The sequence below is a fragment of the Helianthus annuus genome, chromosome 4 (genome assembly GCF_002127325.2).
Source record: "Helianthus annuus cultivar XRQ/B chromosome 4, HanXRQr2.0-SUNRISE, whole genome shotgun sequence".
Classification (NCBI taxonomy): Eukaryota; Viridiplantae; Streptophyta; class Magnoliopsida; order Asterales; family Asteraceae; genus Helianthus; species Helianthus annuus.
In genome coordinates this window covers 27,965,323-27,992,335 of record NC_035436.2, presented here as the reverse complement: position 1 = coordinate 27,992,335, position 27,013 = coordinate 27,965,323, and the positions used below count along the sequence as shown (strand labels likewise).

The following is a 27,013-nucleotide window of genomic DNA, read 5'->3' as shown; positions in this document are numbered from 1 at the left end:
AAAGCCCTAAAAAATCTGTTTGTAATTTGGAAAAAAGCTTAACTCCGTTAAGTTTTTAACATGGGGCCATTGCAGGAAAAATAGGTGAAATGTGAGACTGGCGGGGGGAATATTCTGAGGTGGGATTATTAATGGCCGGTCTAGGTGAGATTATTACAGGCCAATTCCCCATCATTATTTAACTTTAGATAAAGAGACTAAGTTAGAGGACCACATTACCAATAAACGAATAGTTTAGGGGCTAAACCGATCAGAATAATATAACAATTTCACCCTTTTCATTCACCTATATAAACGAATGCAATTAGGGTTTTCATATCCTTACAACCAGACGCCTCATTTCACCGCAGCTCTAAACGCCGTCGTTTAAGGTTTGCTTTCTCTTCGTTGATCGATCCCTTATGTAACTATATCGATCTGTAGTACTGTTTGTTACTTACTTAAAAGTTCCCAATTGATTATCTGCTAAACAACTTATTATTTTGTATTATTATTTTCTTGAAATTGATAAGCCTGTTTTAATTTGAAACAAAAAAATGCTAAAAAATGTGGAAATTTTGATCTCTGATTTGTAATCTGTAATGCAGTTATTTCGAATTTTGAAATTATGATGCTATTTTAAGATTTGTGTGCATAGATTTTGGGGTTTTGATTTACATTACCCCCAAAATTGCCAGCATTAATGTCTATTTTGAGTTTTTTTGTTTAGATTAATATTCTGCTGTTAGAAATATTTTAATATGTGTAATATATGTGTGTGGTTAGTTATTTTTTTGCTTTTGTTGATTTTTTTTTTTTTGTGAAGAGAATTTGAGATTTTTTAAAGATTTAGATGTTCATCACTTCATCTGATTTATCAAAAAAAAAAAACTGTTTAACTGGAGGAATGGTGAAATTTGATAGTTATTTTTAAATTGGAAATGCTTTTAGCCTTTTATTAATAAATATGAACAAAATTTATGGTTTTGATTATTAGCTTGTTGAGTTTGACTCATGTTCAAGTAATTAGTTTGTGATGTAACACTCTGCTTCTTATTGTAACTCATCTTTAGCTATAGCTAAACATTTTAGCTCAATCTAGTGTAAAGCTTAGCCCGTATTTGAAATAATTTATCGGTCGTTTCAGCTATGACCGACTTGTTTATTTGTATGTTTTTAAGATGAGTAATCTTTTTTATCAGAAGCTAGTTTTTTAGATTGATGTATCATGCATGATGCATAAATTTTCTTCACCTTTTTTATGAATTGGTGTTTTTATTCATTTATTAAGAAAACTTGTGGTTGTTGATCTTGATAGAAAACATTTCAATATTTGATACATAGAAATGCTCTTTCTTCTTTGTTTGTTTGATCATAAACTTTTTTCTTGTTCTTGTTTTGTAGGTTTAGCCTGTGTTCAAAGACGTTGCAAACATGCAGAACGAGGAGGGACAAAACATGGATCTCTATATCCCCAGGAAGTGGTATGTAGTTTTGCATTAGTAACTCATCATGAGTCATAAATGTAAGTATGTACGCAGTTGAAATGCTCATTGATCCTTTCTATTTTGCAGTTCGGCCACCAATAGGCTGATCACTTCAAAGGACCATGCTTCAGTCCAAATTAATGTTGGTCATTTGGACGAAAATGGTCTATATACCGGTCAATTTTCCACCTTTGCACTCTGCGGTTTCGTGAGAGCCCAGGTTTGTCCTTTTTTTTTAATTTTACAATAAAAATATTATTTTATAATGTTGGAACAGTATATTATTACAATGCTAGTTATAAAACTTTATGGGTTATCTTTTTCTTTTTTACCTGTATGGATTAAAACTGTCATCAGATTAAAAGTAATATATTGAAAACATATGTTAGCTCTTGTTTATTATTATTTATTAGTTCATATTATTATTTATATTTAGAGTAAATTGCCAAAATCGTCCCTGAGGTTTGTGCTTGTTTGCCAATTTCATCCAGAACAACTTTTTTGTACAATATTGCCCTTCACTTTTGTGATTTTTTGCCATTTTCATCCAAATGTCTAATTTGCTTTATATTTTCTTCAAATATTTGGATGAAAATGGCAAAAAATCTGAAATCTCAGGGACGATTTTGGCAAAAAAAAGTTAGACGTTTGGATGAAAATGGAAAAAAATCACAAAAGTGATGGGCAATATGGTACAAAAAAATTGTTTTGGATGAAACTGACAAACACACCCAAACCTGAGGACGATTTGACAATTTACTCATATATTTATTTTTTCATATGTTTTCATGTAATAAGTATCAATTTTATTTATTTAATACATTATTTAAAAATATATAAATAATGGACACGTTTACGCTTGCGAGAGCCGGCTCAAGCTTGATAAATGAAGCTCTCTGGCTAGGGCCCATTTAAGCTTGGCTTGTTTCGAGCTTAATTTAAACTTTCAAGCCGATATCGAGTAGTTCGGCTTGTTTGCACTCCTAATCACAATGATAATCATAAAACCATATGGGTTAACTTATTCATTTCAACCCATTTGCCTGTATGGATTAAAATTGCTATTAGACTAAAAGCATTACACATTGGCAGGGAGATGCTGACAGTGCACTTGATCGGCTGTGGCAAAAGAAGAAAGTTGAAACCCGCCAATAGTTTGTTCTTTGGATTCAATTCAAGGCGTTGCAGTCTCAGACTATGTCAAATTTTCCGTAGCGAAGTTTTCTTGTTTTTTTGTCTAAGAGATGGTATTTTTAAAGAAATACTGATGCATCAGTTTTGATGTTAATGTTTGGAATGTTTTTACTGTATTTTGCTAGACTTTAAAGCCTACTCATCTTAATGCTGTGCTTTTATTATATCAGTGTTATCTTTCTTTTCTTTTCTTTTTTTTTTTTTTAATTTTCAAAGAGGTGTTCGTTAACGATCAATGTTTTAAAGTCCGGTTTTTATACAGTACCGGATTTGGCTCAGAAACGGTTTAACCGGGTGTATCGGAAACGATTTGGCTCAGAAGTTCATTTATAAGAAATATCATTTGAACCCATTTACATAAGAAACATAGGCCTGTGTGTACCTATGTGTAATGGTGAGAAACATAGGTAGCTATCCTTCATACAATTCATTCACCATGCAAGTAATATTATGTTAGAATTGATCAATATGCCTTGAACCATATGACATGTACACCTTTAAATAAAACATACGAGACATCATGACCTTGGCTCACCGTCACGAATGGTAAGGGTGTTCATGGGTCGGTTTGCTTCGGCTTTTACCATTAACCATAAATATAACTGCTAGCTTCGGTTATGGTTATATTTGGTTAATTAACCAAGCAACATTTGAAATAACTAGGGATGTGCATTAGGGGCATGCATGGTTTGGACTTAGCTTGGGCTTACAAGAAAACCGAGACTATGATGCGGTTAATAGCGGTTCGGTTATGGTGCAGTTATGATTCGGTTATCAGTTATGACGGTTAATTTGCTAACCTCTGGTGTCAAGAAATTGATGTTGTAGTTACGTGCATATGGTCACCCCACAAGTAGGCGTGTGTAAAGGGCATATTTGTCTTATTTGTGACACTGACACCAATGACAATTATTATAACCCGAGTTTAGAAACCCATACTATACAAGTGGGATAAGATATCTATACCTGCCCGTGCCAGTGGATATCTACGCAAGTGGGCTCCTAATACACTACTCCTGCCCCTGCCGTGGATGATTCGTAACATTACTTCCTTCTTTGAAATTCACCATGTCAAGGTGAAAGAGATCGCCTACCCGGTTGGGTCGAGTCAAACAATGTAATCCAGTAAAACCTTCTTTTTATAGATTTTAACAAGTGCTTGGATCAGATATTGGATGATATGTAATTGTTTATATAATTTGATATTAACTGTTTGAAAATAATTAACGAATTCTACAATGCTCAGCTACTTCGCTAGTAACTCCAAGCATGCATTACCATTTGACAAACTAACCTTCTCGTCAAAGCTTCTACTCAAAATAAAACATTACCAACAAGATATTGCACCATCTTGTGGGAATATTCATATAGATTTTGGTCCCCAAAAGTTAAAACATGAAAAATAAACTGTCAAAATATTTATCAGCAGTCATGAGCCTTCTCAAGTTGGGCCGCTTTGCCATTAATTGCTCTAGCAGTTTCAATGGAACCCCTTTGTGTTACTAATGATAGCATTACATGTCCACACGTAACCAGCCCATTCAGCAGCTTCAGCCTCTTTCATCCAAGCTTCTCGATCAATCTCCACCCCTTCTCTATGTAAAGCCCGAATACCCTTTTCGATCACCTTCCCAACCATAAATGTGTTTCCAAAAGCTTCTTCCAGTTTAGCTTCAGCGATCCAAATTGCTCGTTCTTTAGGAAGCTTCTCTCTCGCCTTGTTTAACACTTTCTTAGCCGCATCATACTTTTCCAACCGAGCTAAAGCAAGCCATAACTCAACATGCAACGGGCAACATTCCACCGCTCTCTGAAGCAAACGCTTTGCATCATCCTCATTAGCGAGTTCCACAAGTGCTTTCCATAGCCTCACAGAATCTGGTATCTTTTCAAGACCCATTCTCAAAACCCTACGTTTATTGTAATCATCATGTTCCAATCTTGCAGCCTGTATCCAAAGTTTTACCGAACTGGGAATCGCGTTAACACCCTTTGCTATAACACCCTTAGCTTCATCCGGATTCACCAACCGACATGCCTCGATCCATACATCCTCATTCTTTGGAAATTCTTCACAACCTTTTCTTATCAACTCTCTTGCTTTCCGAATATTTCCAGTATCTTCCTCTAATCTCGCAGCTTCAATCCAACCCTTTGGGTTTGTTCGAATCACAGACTTCAACAACATCAGCCTCTTTATCTTCCTCATCATATTCTGCATCACAGATTCAAAGTCAAGAAGGTCAGGCGCAACACGGGCATGGCCGATATCTGAGTGAGTGGTTGCACCACGACTAAAACTGGCTACGCAATTAGACGGAGGCTTTGTATTGACTAAGTTTAATCGATTCTTCGGTGCAAGTGGTTGCATGATTGATAATAATATGGAAACTTATAATCTGAATTGAAATTTGGAATGGGAGTTTGATGATTGTAGAATAACAATATTTTAAAACGACATAAAACCTAGAGTGTGAATATGACTTACTAGTTCGTTAATTTGGGAGTTGATCGAACGCAATGGTACGATGCGGATAGAAGGTTTCATATAGTTTCATGCAAAGTCGGTGATGTGATGATTTAAAAAAAAAAGAATACCGAAAAAATAGTTATAATAGATAAGAATTTAATCTATTTATTATATTAAGGACCCTAAAATGAAAACCAGAGAACCACTTTCCTGGTATCCGATTGAAGCATAGAAATAGATTCGCGTCGCCTACTTGCTGAAAGCACAAATGGAATGGTCGATCATGAATTCTATGAAGTTTTTAAGACCTTCACTTTTGAGTGCATAATGAATGAAATGAACCCCCGGATGAGGAGCAAATCTCCCCTCCCTTTTAATAAACCATGGGGAGCCCCTAGTAGTTTACCGGACAAATTGAGAACCATTGATCTTTGAAGATGGATGGATAAGATTAAAAGTTATAAAACCAATATTAAATTCTTTTTATCTTATTATGTTTTTAATATTTTAATGTTAAAAAGGCAGTTTAGTAAATTTGCTTATTTTGTCTTATTGCACTACTAGAAAATGGGACAATTTGCTACAGAAATTTCCTACACAATTTTTTTCGTCACAGATTACAACACCTTTATGACGAATTTCCTACAAAAAAAAATTTCATGATTTTGTTACAAATTTTCGATGCATCCATGACGAAAAACAAGAAAACCCTAATTAATTGACACTTGCGTCACAAATCTGTCAGAAATAACCTACAAAAGGTTAATTATTATTCTTTACCGAATAAATATTTACATAAGCCTAATAAATAAGGGAAAATAATATCGTTTCCTACAAATTTGTGACGCAAAATAAGAAAACCCTAATTAATTGACAGTTGCGTTACAAATCTGTCATAAATTATATCGTTTCCTTCACATTTATGACGAAACATTTATTTTTTAATTAACTTAAACCATCCGTCAAAATTCCGTCACAACTTGTGACAAGTTTCCTACAAAAAAATAAGAAAACTCTATTTAATTGACAGTTGCGTCACAAATCTGTCACAAATAATCTTCAAAAGGATAATTATAATTGTTTACCAAATAAATATTAACATATGCAAAATAAATAAGGGAAAATGATAGCATTTTTCTACACAATTCTGACAAAATATTTATTTATTAATTAAATAAACCATCCGTCAGGATTGCGTCACAACTTGTGACACATTTCTGACAAATATCCTTGTATCAATACAATTTCCTACGCATTTATGACAAAATGCTTAAATCTATTGCAAATTGTCAAAAAGACGTAGGAAACAATCCATGTATCAATACAATTTCCTACGGATTTATGACAAAATATAGATTCAGAAATACTTAGATTATATTTTAATGTTTAATCAGCACTATTATTAATTATTGTGTAGGAAATGAGTAGCAACTTGCTACGTATTTGTGATGGAAAATTTATTGCGTAGGAAATGTGTAGTAACTTGCTACGGATTTATGACGAAATATTTATTATTATACTTAGATTATATTTTAATGTTTAATCGGCATTGTTATTAATTATTGCGTAGGAAATATGTAGCAACTTGCTACGCATTTGTGATGGAAAATTTATTGCGTAGAAAATGTGTAGCAACTTGCTATGCATTTGTGATGGAAAATTTATTACCATATTTAAATATTTAACTAGTGCCCTTACACGTGGCCTAGCAACCCATACTTTAACCTTATAAATTTAAATTTGAATTGAAAAATATTTAAATGTTTGAAAATGTGCACGTTATGTCCTTTAGGTGCGGTGACGGCAGTTGATTTGGGTTCGACGGCGCTCGTGATGATGGGTGAAGGTGAAGGGGTGGATGTGGTGGTGGGTTAGTGTGACAACCGGTAATTTACGCCTTTAATTACGCGATTAATAGATGTTTAAAACGATAATAAATGCTGTTTATGATGCAAGCTAACTTAATTAGGCCCTTGGAGTGCTTAGGAACGTCTAATCGACTTTAAAGTGCACGTATGACGATCTGCGAAAAATCTGCGAAATATTAAACGATAACGAACTGAAACCAAACAAAATACTGACAACTCCGACAAGTATGAATTTTATACGAGTATTTTATATTTATAAAGTTAGTTTTACGAATTTATCGGGCTTTCGTATGCCACAAAGCGCAAACGTGAATGAGAAACGCGACTGCAGGAACGCACCTGCAACGAAACGGAAGCATCAGAGACGCGTATTACCTTTAAAACTGAGATTTTACGATATATTTTGCTTCGTAATTAAATTTTAATAAACGTAGTCGAAACCGGATCGAAAAACGGATTGAAACGGCGAACGACCAAATAAAACTGGCTTTTCTACGCAATGCATGTATGCATGTTTGTATGTATGATTATATTTGTATGTATGTATGTATGTATGTATGTATGTATGTATGTATGCATGCATGCATGCATGCCTGCGTGTGTGTATGTATGTACGTATGTATGTATGTATGTATGTATGTATGTATGTATGTATGTATGTATGTATGTATGTATGTATGTATGTATGTATGTATGTATGTATGTATGTATGTATGTATGTATGTATGTATGTATGTATGTATGTATGTATGTATGTATGTATGTTTGTATGTATGTATGTAACACCTCGAAATTTTGTGTCCAATAATGTGTTAACACGTGTCATGAGTTTACACGTGGCATTAAATAATAAATAGAGGACTAAAGTTGACAAACCTTGAAAGTATGTACATTCGAGGGTGATAAATGTCAACGAAGGGTAAATATACTGTATAGTAACCCTAATTGATGGTGTCAACATGTTTAATTACTAAATGTTAAAAATGTTGGTTCTTGTCACTAAGCCGATCCACCCATTTGATAGTTCAATTTGCACATACTAAGATCTCACTAAGCCAACCCATTGGGATGGTTGTGGTTTGCAAGTTCTAACGGTTTGGTTTGCGGTTTTACCAAACCGTGAATACCCTAGTGTGTGTGTGTGCGCGCGCGCGCGTGTGTGTGTGACGTGCGTGCGTATGTAATCTTTGGAAATCAAACTAATATTTCTTTTGCCTCAAACCATTTCTTTATATAATGTATTTACTAATTATAACTATATATCTATATTTTAACAACTTTTTAGGCTCAAGTTATGCGAACCTGAATGGTTGATCTTGAAGCTCGGGTTGAAGAAGAAAGGAATCTACTTACTTGTATCTCGTCTTGAAGAAGAAATGGATCAACTTGCAAGTTGTCTTGACGAAGGAAGGAAAGCAAGGGAAGAACTTCAAAAACAACTTCAAGAGTTTATGAAGAATTGGTGTCCTCCCTCTAATTAGTTGTAGTTTTTGATATCTTTTTGGAATTACGTTGAATTGTATTAGCTTACGGTTTAAACGTATTGGAACTTGCGTTGTAACGCATGATTTTTGAATTTACGTCATTGTAACTTCGGTGAATTTTGTAAAACAGGTTTTTGGTATTGCAGATTATTTCTGGAATTTTGGCATTGCAAATTTGTAACAACACTTCTAATTTATGTGTAGAAAATGGGTCACAAAAATACTTAGTTTCCTCGGAAATTTGTAACAACACTTCTAATTTATTTGTAGGAAGTGGGTCACAAAAAATACTCAGCTTCCTCGGAAATTTGTAACAACACTTCTAATTTATTTGTAGGAAGTGGGTCACAAAAAATACTCAGCTTCCTCGGAAATTTGTAACAACACTTCTAATTTATTTGTAGGAAGTTGGTCACAAAAAATACTCAGTTTCCTAGGAAATTTGTAACAATACTTCTAATTTATTTGTAGGAAGTGGGTCACAAAAAATACTCAGTTTCCTAGGAAATTTGTAACAACACTTCTAATTTATTTGTAGGAAGTGGGTCACAAATAATATTAGTATTAAAATTTGTTAATTTTTTTTTGTCAGAAATGTGTAGCCAAAAAAATAAATCCTAAAAGATAATAATTAAATATATTGTAGGAAATTCGTAGCAATTTGCGACGTAGTAGTTTCGTAGAAAATGTGTAGGAAATTGTGTAGGAAATGCGTAGAAAACGGGTTTCCTACGAGCTGTTTTCCTACATCAGGTGTTTGTCATAAATGCGTAGAAAAAGCAGTTTTGTGAGGCATTTCCTAGGAAAATTGGTGTAAAAAGTTTCAGATTTTCTAGTAGTGTTGTATATATTGTTTTTATTAATACTTTTTTGTCTTATTAAATTAATTGTTTTTTATTAAAATCAGATTTTTTTAATTAAAAAACATTTTAAAATATGATTTTTTACAAAAAACAATTTTTGTTAGGATTTTTTTACAAAAAACGTTTTTACGAGCCGGTTTTTTACGAGCCGTTTTTTACGCCTCGTTTTTACGCGCCGTTTTACGCCCCCGTATTTACTCGTCTTTTTATCATCCGATTTTTTTACGAGCCGTTTTTTACACCCCGTATATATATACGGTTCATGTGTGAACAATGATGTATTTGTAAACAAAATGAACTTATCGTAACCACTGATTTTGTAGATCTAGATTTTTTCTTTAGTGGTAAGATTGTAATTAACTTTTGTAACTTACATGTATTTTAATAAACAAAAGAGTATAATTGTATTTTTCTCTTTTTATTTAATTAATTGATTTTCTCTCTCTCACTCTCTCTCTCTCTCCTGATTTCTCTTTCCAATTAAAACAGTAATTAATTACATTCTCTATATTTTTTTTCTCTCACAAATTACCTAACTTAATATTTGATGAGGGGGCTACTAAACGTACCTCCACTTGTTACTTTTTATACCCTCTTTCCATAAAATCGCATTTAAAGTTGTCATATTTACCCCCCTAAACAAGTTATATTTTTTTAAGTATTTTTTTTGTTACAAAACAAATTCAAAAGTATAAAAATATATTATAGATTTTTTTAAATGTTTATTTAAAAAATCATATTTTTTAAAAGGTTTTCAGATATTTTTTTACACTTTCTCAAATAGTATTTTGATTATGTTTTCTTTTATTGAATATCTTTACAAATTACTAATAACGTTTTTCATATAAAAACAATAATAAAAAAAGTTTTTAATTTTATTTTTGAAAAAAGTCTACATTATATTTTTTCCTTGTCTAGTTTGTATTTTAAATGTCTTATATTTATTATTTTTAATATTTTAAAATGTTTTTTTTTATTTTTGAACGACTTGAAGTGGGTATCTGATGCATGGTCGAAAACCGATGATTATTCGTAATTAAATTTATGCTTTTACGTGACTTTTGGTTTTGAATGACCTACTTTTCATTACAAGAAAATCCACATATATTTTTTTAAATCAACTAGTTTGATATATTTTTTAAATGAAGAAGAGAAAAATATTTGTGAATCAACCCTATCCATTTGTTTTGATTTAGAAAAGTGTTCACTTCGATCCAAGTCTTAAACTGGTTTTAACTTGTTTATAACATATTCTTTACACTAATTAAATTTGAATTTATATAGACTGTTAATTTATAGTTTGATAAAATAATTTTAGTATCTATTGTTTATTCGTTCACTTACATAGATGGGTTGTAAACGCTATTTTAAAAGATTTTTTTTTTACTTTTTTGGTAAATAAAAATTGTTAATTATTTTATAAACACGTTTAAAGTATTAAAAATATAAAAGTACGACCTTTAAAATACAAACTAGACGAGGAAAAAACATATTATAGACTTTTTTTTAAAAGAAAGTTCAAAACCTTTTTTATTATTTTTATAAGAAAAAATGTTATTATTTATTTGTAAAGATGTTCAATAAAAAACATAATCAAAATACCATTTGAGAAAGTGTCTTTAGAAACAATATAAGAAAACTTTTAGAAAATATGATTCAAACAAAAATTAAAAAATAAATATTTAAAAAAACGTCAGTAATCTTTTTTTACACTTTTGAATTTGTTTTGTAACAAAAAGAATATTTTTTAATATGATGATTTGTATAGGGGTAAATATTAAAAGTTTTAATGTGATTTTATAGAAATGGGGTATAAAAAGTAATAAAAGGGGGGTATATTTAGCCTACCCCTTTGATAATTTAAAAAAAAAATACAAACATTATCAAATATTGTTCCATCTAGAACATGATTAAAAATATTTAATTACATTCTCTATACATATATGTATTAGATCAATGTTTGATGAAAAGATGCATAATGGAAACAAGATGTAATAATACACAAGTGTATAAATCTGGTATATACCGACTTGTATACACTATGTACTTGAATAATACACAGGTGTATACGTTTGGTATATACCGACCTGTATACATATATGTACTTGAATAACACACATATGTATAAATCTGGTTTATACCGACCTATGAGAATAAGATGTAATAATACACAAGTGTATAAATCTTGTATATACTGACCTGTATACACATATGTGATATGATAATGCCGTAATCCATGATGGTCTACCAAAATTTAAAGACATTCAATTTCTTATAATTAAAATAATGGAGAAATAATTAAAAATGAGAGAGAGAGAGAGTTAAGAGATGAGAAAATTAAGAGATTTTAATTAAACATACTTAGTTAATGTCATTCTTACTCTTTTAATCTAAAAAATGATCAAGGGTTAAGATTAACCTAATCCTATATATATATATATATATATATATATATATAGTTGTTGTCCCATAGATTATTGGGTTAATGGATTTAAACACCCCTAAATATTGTCATTTGGCCGCTGGCACTCTCAACTTTGACTTTGGCTCACACCACTCCCAACTTGACACATTATTTGTCATGGCACCCCCTCGTTAAATAATCACTAATCTGGTTAGTGAAATTAGCCTACGTGTCAATGTAAGCTGATGTGGCATGTCCTACGTGTCACTTAAACTGATTCATCATCTTTAAAACCCCCAATCCCTAACAACAGAAACTTCATATCAAAAACCCTAGAAATCAGTTAACAAAATTAGGTGTTGTGCTCTTCCTTCTATCCAGTTGACGGTTGTCGGTTTCTTATCAGAACGATAGTTGTCGGAGATGCCAAGAACATCCATATCCGGGAAGTCAAGCTGTAGATAGTACAAAACATTTTGAACACCTTTGGAAACCATGTTCATCCCCATTGCATCACCTGTGCTGCAAGTGAACCTTATGTAAAGATTTTTCCCAGCAATCGCACTTTGGATTCTTTGAAGCCTCCCGAACCGGCTTGATCTGCAATGATGGCATTCATATAAACTTATTCAAACTGTTATGCAAAAGGTATTTTAGAACACCGTATAGAAAATGTTAGATGATAAAATTAAGTAGTTTTTTTTTTAAATAAGAGGTAGTGGAAAGGAGAAGTGTTACTTGAGTATTAAAGTTGAGTGGTTCCTCCAAGAACAACTTCAACTCAGAAGCTCTCTTTATGGTTCCAAACCTAACCACGGGAGCTCGAGTCATCCCATCCTTGAGTATTACACTGGTAGCACCACCAGATACATAAATCGCCTTACAACCCCGATTAGTGCTAGCAACAAGACAACCTTCAGTGGTGGCCATGGGCACCGAGAACTCCTTTCCATCCAACAACATCGGGCCTGCAATACCCACGGGTATCTAAACATAACCAACCGGCATTTCATAACACTGTCCCAATAATTACTCGTAATCAAACCCCTCTAGAGGCAAACCGTTAAGCGACTTATGTATCTGGCATCTTCGGCCGGATCGTATGTTGAGGTGTTGTGCTCCAAGGTGCGTCTAACAAATTGTTAACTGAGTTCTAGGGTTTTTGATAGAGTAAACTGCAATTTTACCCCCTGGGGTTTAGGCCAATTGGCACTCTGACCCCCCCTAACGAAATAATTGCAATTTTACCCCCCAACGTTTGGTGTTATGTCGCAAGTTTACCCACCGGCGTCAATTTAAGGCGATTTGATCTTGTAATTCAGATTTGGTCTACGTGCTTAAAGTTAAAATATCTGGGTATACCACCCGCCGACACGCAAAGACCCACCTTTTCAATTCTTCTACCCATTATATCTCTATACAGATTGCTATTCTCATCTGGGTAGCGTTTGATTCACTCTATAAACGTGTTCTTTTGTGAAAGAAAACTTGACCCACCAAGTGTTTGATTAAATGCCTCCGTGAAGTAAAGGTTTTGAAAAACTTGCTTTTTAGCTATCTTGTGAAGTGCGTATTGGTTAAGGCGATTTGATCTTGTAATTCAGATTCGATTGTGTTATAAAACCATTGAATTTATCGAATCTGGGTTATTTGATTGTTTGATCTTGTTGCTGTGATATGGCTGAAGTGGGATATGATGGTGGATCACGGCATGGTCAAAGTGTGCAAGTTATTCCATTCAAGACCTCTAACAAGATCACAACATGGTAAAAGTGTGATATGGCTGAAGTGTGAAGTGGGATATGATGGTGGATCACAGCATGGCGATTTGATCTCTCAAAGTTCTGTTGCTACATGGGAATTTGGATATATGGGTCAAAGAGGCTAAAAACCTGCCAAACATGGATCAGTTTCATAACAAATTAGGGCAGGTGTTTAGTAGATTGCCTACTTTTATTGGTGGGAAGAACAAGACAGAGGATGGTAAGCCTGAAAAGGTTACAAGAGACCCAGGGGGTAATATTACGGGTAGAACAAAACACAGAGGGTAATATGAAAGGGCATTATAATTATTTCAAGTTATAGTTAACAGATTTGTTAACAAAATTGACGCCGGGGGGTAAACTTGCGACATAACACCAAACGTTGGGGGTAAAATTGCAATTATTTCGTTAGGGGGGTAAGAGTGCCAATTGGCCTAAACCACTGGCACCTCCAGCCAATTGGCCTAACTGGGCTCTATTTAACATCAGTTTCGTCGACAAAGGGAGCCCAAAGCAAAAGCCTGTTCTGTCGCAATGTTTTGAGTTCTTGGTTTCGCCGATTTGAATTAAAAGACTTGTTTCGCCAATTATTATCATTGGGCCTTAGAATATCTTGGGCCTGTTTCGTCGACGTGTATTGTCCAGATCTATTTCGTCGAAACACTTGTTTATTTTAACAGAAGGTTTGTAAGTGTGATTTAACTGTTTGATCTAAGTGTGATTTTCAGGTATTCGGTTTTCCATACCAAACATGAATCCCAGTTGGTGGGGTACTCCGGCTCCGGATGGGGGAAAGTATAGAAATACAAGTTCATCTCCCTCATGGTGGGGTACTCCGGCTCCGGATGAGGGAAAGTATAGAAATACAAGTTTATCTCCCTCATGGGCCGAATCTCCCGTATCGACATCTTCACAAGCCAATGCCATATCTACCGGTCAATGGGCATTAGTATCAAATCAAACTCCGAGCATTCAAAGTATCTTACTGAGCGAAAGCGAAACCGGAAGTTTGAATCGACCTCCAAAGTTGATGCACTTAAATGAATATCCAGGATGGGCAGAGAGGTTCAACACATACGTGCTTGGGCAAAATACAGAATTGTGGTTACGTTTCACCACAGATTTCGATCAAGAGATAGAGGTTGTCGCTTCATCTGCTGCTACGTTTGCCGATCTTCCTGAAGATCAAAAGAAGACGTATGATCTGGAAAAGAAGGCTTATGCTATTCTTACTCAGGCATTAAGCAAAGATATCTACCATCAATTCGTCAGTTTCAAGACGACAAAGAAATTGTGGGACGCGTTGAAGACCAGAGGGGTAGGAAATGAAGCAACTCGCCAATTGCGACACGACTTACTCAAGAAAGAATTTGACGGTTTCACATGTATGGAAAAGGAATCTTTGGGAGACATGACAAGTCGGTTTTATCATTTGCTTACTGAGTTGGGTAATTTTGGGGTAGTAAGCACTCCACCAGAGGTAGTGAAAAAGTTTGCAGATGCATTGCCACCTCAGTGGAATAGTTTCTTGGAAATTCTGAAGTATAATGGAGTCTTGGCTACAACACACATCAATGACTTTGTTCAGCTCTTGGAAAACAAAGATCAGGAGGAAACCTTAAAGGCAAAAAGAGTTCCAGTGCCACAAAATCCTGAAATGTATTATGGAACTTCAAGTACTTCTTCTGCAAAATCCATTGTGCCATGCAATCCTGAGATGTATTATGGAACTTCCAGTTCTTCGTCTGCAAGACTCGGTTCACATACTCCACTTCAAACGGCGTTTGTCACAAGCACCGATTTGTATGGCAATCAGATACAAGTTCCTGTTAAGCCAGCTCCCACCACAGACTTGTTTGGGAATCCACTTCCTGCTCAACAACAGGCATGTTATGGAAGTACATCATCTGCTGGTCAGCAATCTAAGCCAAATACAGTACGGCTCGACACTTCAAGCTTTTCAAAGGTCAGTGTGGAAGTAGCAAAGGAACACATGGAGCTGCTTAACACCTTAGTGAGCGCGTACTGTGGGTTAGTGGAAGGTCAGATTGGGAACATTAATCTGACACAGGAAGACTATCAGCAGATTGACAAAGAAGAGATGGACTTGATGGACATCAAGTGGGCCTTTGCTAGTGCTGTGAGGAGGGCAAAGGATTTCATGGAGAGAACGGGCAGAACCAGCTTGGAGAGCAAGAAAGACACCAAGTATGGGTTCGATAAACAGGCAGTGAAGTGCTTTAACTATGGTAAACGGGGTCACTTCAAAAGGGAATGTACAAGGCCAGCACAGCATGGGAACCAGAATCCCTTCAGAAATCAAGGCAATCAGCAGAACCAGAACAGGAACAATGAGCGTACCTTGATACCTGTCAACAACCAAAGCCAAGCAGGACCATCAAATGCCAACCAGGCACTTGTGGTTCAAGTAGATGAAGGTTGTGACTGGTCAATCCAGTTGAGTGGTGATGCTCCAGATGGAACAGCCTGTTTTGCTGAAGTTGTGAAGGATTTAATTCACACCAGTGGTGGAGAATCTTTCGCCAATGGTGGTGAATCTTCTGAGGATGAAGACTCTTCTGGTTATAGTAGGAGTTCAGATGAAGAATCCTCGAGTTCAGGCGATGATCATGTGGGTGAGACATCTAGTGCGTCAACTGATGCAGATATTGATGAGCTTTTGGAGGAAGCTGCAGCAGGAACAAACAGAAGATCTATTTTGGTGGATCAAGCTGCTTATTCTTCGTCTTCTCTCCATTCAGCCTTTATGGCGAATGTCGACAGTTCATCAAGTCAGGTATGTGTCGATGAACCCACTGCTGTTAATGTGATAAGTGTGATAGTTTGCGTGTTAAATATGCTGATTTAGAGGCAAACATGTCTGAGTTGCAAGGCAAACATGATGCTTTACAAGCTAGTTTGTTTGATTTGCAAGACAAACATGTTGCATTGAATGATAAGTGGTGTGAGTCGCAAAGCAAACACGAGGCTTTGCAAGAAAAATATGATGTGACGTTTATCCACAACCAGAAGTTGACCGTGGATCTTTCAAAGTGCACTGAAGCCAACATGTTTTATGAAAACCATGAAAAGGAGTTTAAATCGATAATTGAGAAATTAAAGAAAGATAAAACCGAATTAACTAAAATGGTTTCCAGAAAACAAACTGACATTAATTTGTATATAACTCGCCTTGAGATTATGCAAAAAGAAATGGCTTGTGTGAAAACGGAAAGTGAGGCGATCCAGCTCAAGCTAGACAGTTATTTAAGCTCTAGCTATGTGTTGGATCACATCATCGACGTTCAGAAAGAGAAACGGGATGTCACATGCATAGGTTACAAGAAATGTCCACCACCAGTGAGACACAATTATAATGCCATGCCTGACGAGGAGGATAGAACTTTCTTTGAACCATCTGTTCCTTTAGACATCAAGGAATTTGCAACAGGACACGGAAACAAGAAAGAAGTATCATCCGATTCAGATGTGTCAGCAGATGCATGTGTGTCTTCTGCTGAACTGAATCAGGATCCTCCAGTTATTATTGAGGATGCTGATTCTTCTGATGATGAATCCGATGATACTAACCCAGCAAAGTCTGATGCGGAAATCAAAGAAGAGGACATACCTCTTAAGAATCATATTCTATGTGATCCTCCTGCAAAACCCGCTAAGACTGTTGCAATCAAGTCCTCGTCTGTAAACGAGTCGGAGAGTGTGAATTTGCTGTACACTCTTGTTGGTGATGATAAAATCTATTCTGACAAAGATTTTCCTATTAAGAATGTAAATCAATCTTTAATCAGTAAAGTCTTTGAAAATTTGACAAGTAAGTTTTTGGGAAAGACAGGATCACGTGTTACAGTAACACAATGTCCTCCTATTCCAAAGGCCGAAGTTCGAAAACAATTTGGCAATAAGAAATTACCAACTGTGCAAAAACAGCAAAATCACACCAAGCAAAAAAGGAAAATTACCGGCTCAAGGACAAAAGAAGCCGAATCAAAGGAAGAACAAGAATGTGAACTTTGTGAAATCAAAGGGAACGGACAAGATTGAAACGTTTGAAAACAAATCTAACTTGGATTTTGTTAAGAAAGCAACTGTGTTGAAAAGAAATGAATCAAACAGTTCGAAACATAGTACCTCGGGATCACAAAGTTCATCATCATCAGCAAGACCAAGACGATCACATGATACTTCGGGGTTTGTTGAACGAAGATCATGTTTTGAATGTGGTACAATTGGACATGTAATTCGAAATTGTCCATATCTTCATAAACCAAAAGGCAAAGTTGATGTTCCCAGTGACCAAACTGACCATAAGCGATCTTTTTCTGTAAAACAAGATCCCCGTCTTGTAAAAGAAAGGGAGAAGAAACATAAATGCCAACAGGTCAAGGAAATTGAAAAGGCGATTAAAACCGATGTGGTTAACAAAACATTTGTTTCTGTCAAACCAGACAATTCAAAAACTTCAGACAACCATGAAGTTAAGATTTTAAAGAATAACACTGGTAAAACAAAACAGACCTGGAAACCAAAAACGGTTGTCGAATCAGGGGGACCATCACAATTTACGAATCATCAAAGAATAGAAGTTATTGTTGTTGATGAAAATGGAAGACCCAAGACCACAATGGCTTGGGTCCCCCTCTCCAACTAATCTCTGAATGTGCAGGATGTTCCAGGAGGAACAATTGATAGTCTTAGGATTGTTGATAGTGGAGCGTCCATGCACAAGATCGGCGACATAAGGCTCCGAACTATTGTTACATCTAGGAGAATGTTGTTGCCATTGATGGAGAGAGAGAGAAAAAGAAAGGAAGAAGAATATGTTGGTGAAAGAATGTGGTTGAATGAAGTTGCAAAATTCGACCAGATGAAAAATGTGCCAAAATTTGGTTGTTGTGGTTTTTGATCGGGTCCTCAGGAAAGAATACAATGAAATGTGTGCAGATGCCTTGGCGTGGATTGAACATCCGCACACCACTTCTGAAAGAGAAAGACAAAGACCTTCGCTGGTGCAATATGGAAGACTAGCCGGACCCGGATGTGTTTGATCTTGTTGCTGTGAAGAGATTTCTCAGTAGCTACAAAAATCGGCTTTGAAGTCCACACCGGGTGGATATCCAGTTTTGGAGAGCACTCAGGTTCCTTGCAATGCACGAAGCAGTTGCAGGATACGGTTTTGAATTTCTAATCTCTCCTATACTTGTCGATGTTTAAGCTGCTTTATGAACTATATCATCTAATACAGCACTTTTTGGCCTGACACGTTGATCTCGAATATCACCTTACACGTGATTGTTTCACTATGAAACTCGTCAATGTTGTCATGGTCTGCACCGCTTACCGACGTGCCAACTCATTGTTCCAAAATTCGATAAATCATTTCTGATTAAAATTAATTTTGGTTAACGGCATTGAGGTAAAACATGAGTTAAACCAACATCGGAAAATCATTTTTGTTCATCTCTTTGTTTCTTTTAAATTTTATCTTAGTTTGTTGATTTTAGGGGGAGTAAATCCAAACTTGAAAATCCAAAAACATCGAAAAATTTCAAAAACACAAAAACAATAGAAAAACAAAAATGAGTTTCCTGGCGAGCAAAATAGAAAATGATAGTACATTAGTGGTCTATCCAAACCTCTTTAAACCTTAAATGAAAAACGATAAGCAGCTCTATATAAGATGTATCGGTAGGCTCACAATCATTTGAAAGTGTGCAGGGTGATATAAATCTTAAATCGACTGAAGACCAGGTGGGAACCATTCATTGGCATATGGTCTTAGTAACGGAATTTCGTTTGAGAGATTGCTGAGGTTCTGAGATATTCGGTCTTTATGCTGCTTATCATCTGGGTATCATGGTTGTATCTTTTACCGAAAAATAACGGGGACGCAAGTCTAGATCTTCCATGATACTATACATACGTGTACATATTGCATTCGACCTCAATAAGTGATAAACAATCACATGTCCAAACAAATAAGTGATAAAATATCACATTTATCCTGGAGTCAAGTTCGTCTCTCTACTGTACGAAAGTACTGACCTGTTCACGGACTTGCTCCTGTGCCCTCATGCATACGAAAATCAAGTTCCTCATCAATAAGTGATTCTATCACATAGGGCTTGTTTTCAAATCAAAATAAGTGAGAATCTCACATCATATACGGTCAAACAGATGATAATCGGTATACTCACCGGTAAGATGAACCCTCGTGCATACCTTGATACGGGAATGTGTCGTGATGTGGATGAACACCGGTCGGTAAGTATAAATCATACCTTAACGTATCCCCTAGCCATGATTACATCTGATAAGTTGAGCTTATGTGGACAACAATACCGATAATTGTTATAGGATGCTTATCTTAATGTTAACTAACTGAACAACGAGAGCGTCTTGGTATGACCGTACACTGATATGATTCTCTTACCCTCGAAACTCGCAAAAAGAATGTCTGTAAATATTTATTTACTGCTTTCAGTCTTTACATTTCAAAATATTCAAAAATACCAAAAAGATTTTAGGTGTGTTTTAATATAAACTTTATAAAAGACAAAAAGATTTTATTTCTATCTTATTTTCGATCGTACGATGTTGGATCTCGAGTCTTCGTTACCTGAAACCTGAACGAAAACCGAATTGACTAAATCTTCATAAACGGTCGAAATTTGCAAGTTTTGAAAGTTGAAAACTAAAATTAACAAATTTGTTAAACTTTCAAACTGTCGGACGGTGTTTGATTGAAACATGGTCATACGTGTGTCATTTGTTTATACTAACTATATTCCAAGCAGTTGTTCTCATTACGCGTTTAGGTTTCTTGCATGTGCAGATTCTAAAGGCAAGGAGAACATAGTTGATGACAAGCTTCGGAATGAAGACACGACGTGAAGGCACTCAAATGATGAAGATGATTGAGTTGCCGCTGACCATCATCAACACCACAAGGATCTCAAGTACTAATGATCAAGTCATTCACGAGCATAACTCAAGGGAGAGCTTATGTTAAGGGAGAGTTTGTCAACACACTTCCTACATGAAACGGGTAGTTTGTTGATACACTTTCTGCTTTCAAGACGTGAAGACTTTGAAGATCCTCCAACATAGAAGACATTAAAGGCGAATCACGCGAGCAGCGTCCAAGGGGGAGTTTGTTGATACATGTTTGTGGACGCGACTCGACGCGACGTAATTCGGTTTAGCAACGGCTTTCCTCCGTCGTGTAAAAGATCGAATATCGGGCCAAGAAGACATAAAGGCTGTGAACATGATCTTTGGGCTAAACAATCGGCTAAAACAAACAAATCAAGACATGGGCTTGTCACACTTTTGGCGAAACACACTTGGGCCCAAGCCCAACATTGGCGAAACATGTGTATAGTTGACGAAACAAGTCTGTTTCGTCAACCTCAACTGTGTTTCGTCAATATCAAATGTGTTTCATCGAGTTTGGTCTTGTTTCGCCAAGATAGTTCTGTTTCGTAGTGTGTAGTGCTATAAATAGTCTGATATCAGACAAAAGAACACAGAGAGCACACAGAGAGCAAACACACACACATGAGAGTTTGAGAGAGTTTGCAAAATATATTTGTAAACATTGCTTTGTAACTGAACCTTTCATACCTATTAATACAGAGGTGTTAATCGGTGAATATTGCGTGTCATGTATTTGCGTGTTCTATCTCGGTTTGCCTTTCCGGTTGGATTCCGCACAACCGGGTTGGTTTGTACACAAGGATTAGGCGACTAGATCCTCCTAGCCGGACCTACAAAAATAAAAAAAATAGAATACGACTTAGTGAAACAAGGGAAGCTGAAAAAAAAATTGTGTGCTCACATAAGTTGTGACATGTAACATAACCAATATCTTATCTATTTATGGACCCTTAGACAAAAATTGCATATATCCCCCTATTTTAAATCTTAATTACATATATCCTCCTATTTTAAATCTTAATTACATATTTACCCAACCTAAAAATTAAATTACATATTTCCCCTTCTTGTAGCAAAATGACACAAATACCCTTCCAAACATAAAAAACCTACAACCTTTCTTCCCACCCTCTCTGGAGACGATGATAGTTAAATGAACAACCAATCTTAATCGACAATAAGATGCAGTGATAAGAACCGACAAGGAGAAGAGAATCGGCGATGATAAACGGCAATAAACCATCGTATTCAGAGTATTCAGAACCGTAACAATAACCGTAACGGAGAAGAGAACATGTGTGGTTTCTCTTTTCAAAATCTGTAGGTTCTTTAAAGACATGGATGCATAAATCAATATTGAATTATTTGAAATGAATATTATATAAATGGAATCTGTGAGAGAGATGAAGAGTTGTTAACAATTTAAAATTGATAGATAGTTTGCTTTTTTTTTCTCGTTTGAATTACTTCAACAGTTCAACGATGGAGTATTGGAAATTGTCCATATCTAAGTTGAATTTAATGGTTCAACAATGAAAAAAAAACAAATCTGGTTCAAAAATTACTCTCACTAGGTTTGAGAATTTTATGAATTAGTAAATTAAAGGGTAAAATAGTCATACTCTAATCCATTTTAAGAAAAATGGGTATATATGATATTTTTATGTTTTGGTAAGGGGAAATATGTAATTTAATTTTTAGGTTGGGTAAATATGTAATTTATGAAGTTTGTAGAGGGATACATGTAATTGCCCCTTTTTTTATTTTGTTGTAGGAACTAATGTGATTTTTCTCAAATAACTTGTGTTAGTGAGCATAAAACAAACTAAATACACAATCTTGCTTTTTTTCCTTAACATTCCGACATTAATTTTAATGAAAATGGAGTTGATTTTAAAAAATAATTGTTCGTGTTATCGGTTTTAACACGTGCTTGGAAATATCAGATGATATGTAATATACTTTTATATTATTAAGCCGCGACAGGGTTCACCCTTTGCTTCGCGGGGGGCGACCAAGTATAACCTGGCGAAACCACAGCGTGCCATGTGGCACGACACCCAGACAACCTACACTCGTGACTGGCCAAAGCTAAAACCTAGTCTAGGTCCCTCGCAGGCCGCGAGAGAGATAGAAGGATGGGTCGCGGGCCGCGAGGCCCCCTGTTTCCAGCATATAAATAGAGGCAATCGGCCTCAGTGGGCATTCGCTCAATTTCTTTTCTCTCTCGACACATATATTGTAATATTGCTCGAGTATTATACCCCCTAAAAAGCGAAGCTCTGCCTCGTTGTAAGTATTATAACCCCCGGTTACGTATTAGTTACTCTGCCAGATTGATCTAGAGCTCCGTAACGCATGTCAAGGCTCTGCCTGACTCAGTCGTTGGAATTCTGTCTCGAGGGTATAGCTAATGTAAATTGGGTTATCTTACTAACACGTTTGCATTGTTTAATTTTAATAGATTATAATCAGGAAGTCACCAGAAAGCAGTAGTATTGTCTAAAATAGCAATGTGAGTACAATCACTTTTTGTAAACTGTTTTTTAAAAAAAAAAAAAACCTTAATTGTTTTAAAGTATATTTAGGAGTGATTGAGTCTATGTATTCTATAAGTACTGTTGGTAAGTTGGGGTTTTGTATACATTTCTTGTTACTACACTCTGAGTAGTAGCATGATCACAAGTCAGGATTGACAGTACCGTGGGTGGTAATTGGATAGATATAAACATTGTAATCGCTCTCAATACTGTAAAAATATAAAATCCTGTTTTGATTAAACTGGAATGCACTCGCCAGTATTTCTTGCTGATAAACTTTTTAAAACGTGTTTCATGTAACAAAATGTGAAAGCCAAATAGAAGCCAGCTAGAGAGCACTGAGACTTGAAAAAGTGGCTATAAAAGTTACCTAAATAAGAAAAAAGTTTTATATTAATAAATAGGATTTATCCCTATAAACATATTGTAATGTAAACTTGGGTTTTTTCCCATGAATTTATTATTATAAAAGTTTGGTGTTTAACTCCGCTAAACTATTTCCTAACTACGGTCCTGATGTTAATTTCCGCTGCCAAATTAATAAACACTGATACCACTGATACTGTCCTCGAGGCCGCCCGCTCCCGGGGTAGGGGTCGGGGGCTGCAACACTTCTGTTCCACATGCTTATCCTTTAAAATAAAATATTATGGACATATAACAATATTTTTTTGCATACACATGTGGATCTTCGACTAAAAAATCGCAATGCAAATAACCTGCTAAAATCGACAAAAAAAGGTTATTACATTATTTAGGGGACATCATCTAATTCAAACAAGTATGTTTTAGCCTATTAAAGGTTCTCTTTTTCATTACGGCCACATACCAGTTCATTAGGTATAAAACATTATTAGATGGAGAAACTAATAAAACGTTATTTTAATATAACCAATTAGATAAAACAAGTGAGCTTGTTTGATGTCAATTTACTACCTGCTAACCCATGTAAGTGTGTGCACTTAACCAAGTAAATACACAAACATACAGAATACGAACCAAGCTTACATCAAACCTGTATGTGCAAGGTTTCGAAATTTTATCTAGTCGCCTGAACAAATTGGTGAACAATCTTAATTAAACGAAAATCGGAGTGAAAATGGTTGGAATATTATTAAATTGATAATAATGACAACAATGTAGAGGGTCTTGAGCATTTGAAATGTGATAGGACCAAACATTTGTACGCTAATGCATCATCTAATTGTTCATTTTAATCTGCATGACAATACTGACCAAACATTGCTTTAATCATTTGTACACTAATGCATCATCTACTTGTACATTTTAATCCGCACGACAATACTGACCAAGACAACTATCGAAACGTCGACAAAAATGAGTAGGTCATCATGGTACCTGGTACCTGTGGATTTTTTTTAAAGAGTATAGTTTATAAGATATGACAATAATAATATGTAAAAGAATTATAAGTTTGTGTGGAGGGGGGAAAGTGTAACTAAGTAACCATAATTTTGTTAAAATAAAGGGATTTAAGTGTAATAATATCAGATACTATAATACAAATAGTGTTTAAAATACCAATTTACCCTCATTTTAAGGGTGGTTTTATAAATAAAGAGGGAAGAAATTCTTATTTTTTGGGTATCTTAAAATACCCCTCTCTTATGCATTATAATATAGCATAGATGTAGAGAGAGATTAAGTTAAAAATCGTTAGTAATAAGTATTTTCAGAAATTATAAATATGATTTAAAATATTATGTGTCGTTACAATTTTTTAGTTAGAATTTAAAATAAAAAAAAATAGAATACGAATTAGCGAAACAAGGGAAGCTGAAAAAAAAAATGTGTGCTCACATAGTTGTGACATGTAACGTAACCAATATCTTATCTATTAGGCGTGTGTCTATATGAATCCTAGTTTATTATGTTATCCTAATAAATAGGTGTTAAAAGTTGTAGTTTAGACCATTTGTTGTGGTCCGTGAATGTGAGGGAATCCAATCCTACCTTGTCACCTAGGCATCACAATCATAGCACATCAAGTCGATGGTGCGTCGTGTGATCGTTAAATGCGTGTACGTGGATGGAGTGACATCGTCGAGGAGAGACCGAAAGAGATAAGAAAGATTGATTTTTTTTTTAATTTTTTAATAAGTCGGCCAATGAAATCATGGACACTTAGACAATTTTTTTTTTAATTTTTATTATTGTATCTAACGTGATTTTTTCTCAAATAACTTGTGCTCGTGAGCATAAAAATGAAAACGGAGTTGATTTAAAAAATAATTGGTCTTTTTATAGATTTTAACAAGTGCTTGGATCAGATATTGGATGATATGTAATTGTTTATATAATTTGATATTAACTGTTTGAAAATAATTAACGAATTCTACAATGCTCAGCTACTTCGCTAGTAACTCCAAGCATGCATTACCATTTGACAAACTAACCTTCTCGTCAAAGCTTCTACTCAAAATAAAACATTACCAACAAGATATTGCACCATCTTGTGGGAATATTCATATAGATTTTGGTCCCCAAAAGTTAAAACATGAAAAATAAACTGTCAAAATATTTATCAGCAGTCATGAGCCTTCTCAAGTTGGGCCGCTTTGCCATTAATTGCTCTAGCAGTTTCAATGGAACCCCTTTGTGTTACTAATGATAGCATTACATGTCCACACGTAACCAGCCCATTCAGCAGGTTCTGCCTCTTTCATCCAAGCTTCTCGATCAATCTCCACCCCCTTCTCTCTGTAAAGCCCGAATACCCTTTTCTATTACCTTCCCAACCATAAATGTGTTTCCGAAAGCTTCTTCCAGTTTAGCTTCAGCGATCCAAATCACTTGTTCTTTAGGAAGCTTCTCTCTCGCCTTGTTTAACACTTTCTTAGTCGCATCATACTTTTCCAACCGAGCTAAAGCAAGCCATAACTCAACATGCAACGGGCAACATTCCACCGCTCTCTGAAGCAAACGCTTTGCCTCATCCTCATTAGCAAGTTCCACAAGTGCTTTCCATAGCCTCACAGAATCTGGTATCTTTTCAAGACCCTTTCTCAAAACCCTACGTTTGTTGTAATCATCATGTTCCAATCTTGCAGCCTGTATCCAAAGTTTTACCGAATTGGGAATCGTGTTAACACCCTTTGCTATAACACCCTTAGCTTCATCCGGATTCGCCAACCGACATGCCTCGATCCATACATCCTCATTCTTTGGAAATTCTTCACAACCTTTTCTTATCAACTCTCTTGCTTTCCGAATATTTCCAGTATCTTCCTCTAATCTCGCAGCTTCAATCCAACCCTTTGGGTTTGTTCGAATCACAGACTTCAACAACATCAGCCTCTTTATCTTCCTCATCATATTCTGCATCACAGATTCAAAGTCAAGAAGGTCAGGCGCAACACGGGCATGGCCGATATCTGAGTGAGTGGTTGCACCACGACTAAAACTGGCTACGCAATTAGACGGAGGCTTTGTATTGACTAAGTTTAATCGATTCTTCGGTGCAAGTGGTTGCATGATTGATAATAATATGGAAACTTATAATCTGAATTGAAATTTGGAATGGGAGTTTGATGATTGTAGAATAACAATATTTTAAAACGACATAAAACCTAGAGTGTGAATATGACTTACTAGTTCGTTAATTTGGGAGTTGATCGAACGCAATGGTACGATGCGGATAGAAGGTTTCATATAGTTTCATGCAAAGTCGGTGATGTGATGATTTAAAAAAAAAAAGAATACCGAAAAAATAGTTATAATAGATAAGAATTTAATCTATTTATTATATTAAGGACCCTAAAATGAAAACCAGAGAACCACTTTCCTGGTATCCGATTGAAGCATAGAAATAGATTCGCGTCGCCTACTTGCTGAAAGCACAAATGGAATGGTCGATCATGAATTCTATGAAGTTTTTAAGATCTTCACTTTTGAGTGCATAATGAATGAAATGAACCCCCGGATGAGGAGCAAATCTCCCCTCCCTTTTAATAAACCATGGGGAGCCCCTAGTAGTTTACCGG

General features: G+C 35.4%; 4 protein-coding genes across 4 annotated transcripts; 1 reads left to right on the top strand and 3 right to left on the bottom strand.

Moving 5' to 3' along the window:
* Positions 1-248: 248 nt before the first annotated feature.
* Positions 249-2,829, top strand: LOC118491378 (40S ribosomal protein S21-2-like). The gene is made up of 4 exons (XM_035989126.1): positions 249-371; positions 1,384-1,463; positions 1,554-1,686; positions 2,559-2,829. The coding sequence occupies exons 2-4, from the start codon at positions 1,414-1,416 to the stop codon at positions 2,619-2,621; spliced, it is 246 nt and encodes an 81-aa protein (XP_035845019.1). The 5' UTR covers positions 249-371; positions 1,384-1,413; the 3' UTR covers positions 2,622-2,829.
* A 1,311-nt stretch (positions 2,830-4,140) lies between these two features.
* LOC110902298 (protein STABILIZED1) lies at positions 4,141-5,031 on the bottom strand. The gene has a single exon (XM_022148998.1). It carries the CDS (start codon positions 5,029-5,031, stop codon positions 4,141-4,143), a length of 891 nt encoding a protein of 296 aa, XP_022004690.1.
* A 7,050-nt stretch (positions 5,032-12,081) lies between these two features.
* LOC110902297 (3-hydroxy-3-methylglutaryl coenzyme A reductase 2-B-like) lies at positions 12,082-12,768 on the bottom strand. Its single transcript, XM_022148997.2, has 2 exons — positions 12,475-12,768; positions 12,082-12,353 (listed from the first exon to the last, which is right to left on the bottom strand). The coding sequence occupies exons 1-2, from the start codon at positions 12,710-12,712 to the stop codon at positions 12,082-12,084; spliced, it is 510 nt and encodes a 169-aa protein (XP_022004689.1). The 5' UTR covers positions 12,713-12,768.
* A 12,941-nt stretch (positions 12,769-25,709) lies between these two features.
* LOC110902296 (protein STABILIZED1) lies at positions 25,710-26,504 on the bottom strand. Its single transcript, XM_022148996.1, has one exon. It carries the CDS (start codon positions 26,502-26,504, stop codon positions 25,710-25,712), a length of 795 nt encoding a protein of 264 aa, XP_022004688.1.
* Between the last annotated feature and the right edge of the window lie 509 nt (positions 26,505-27,013).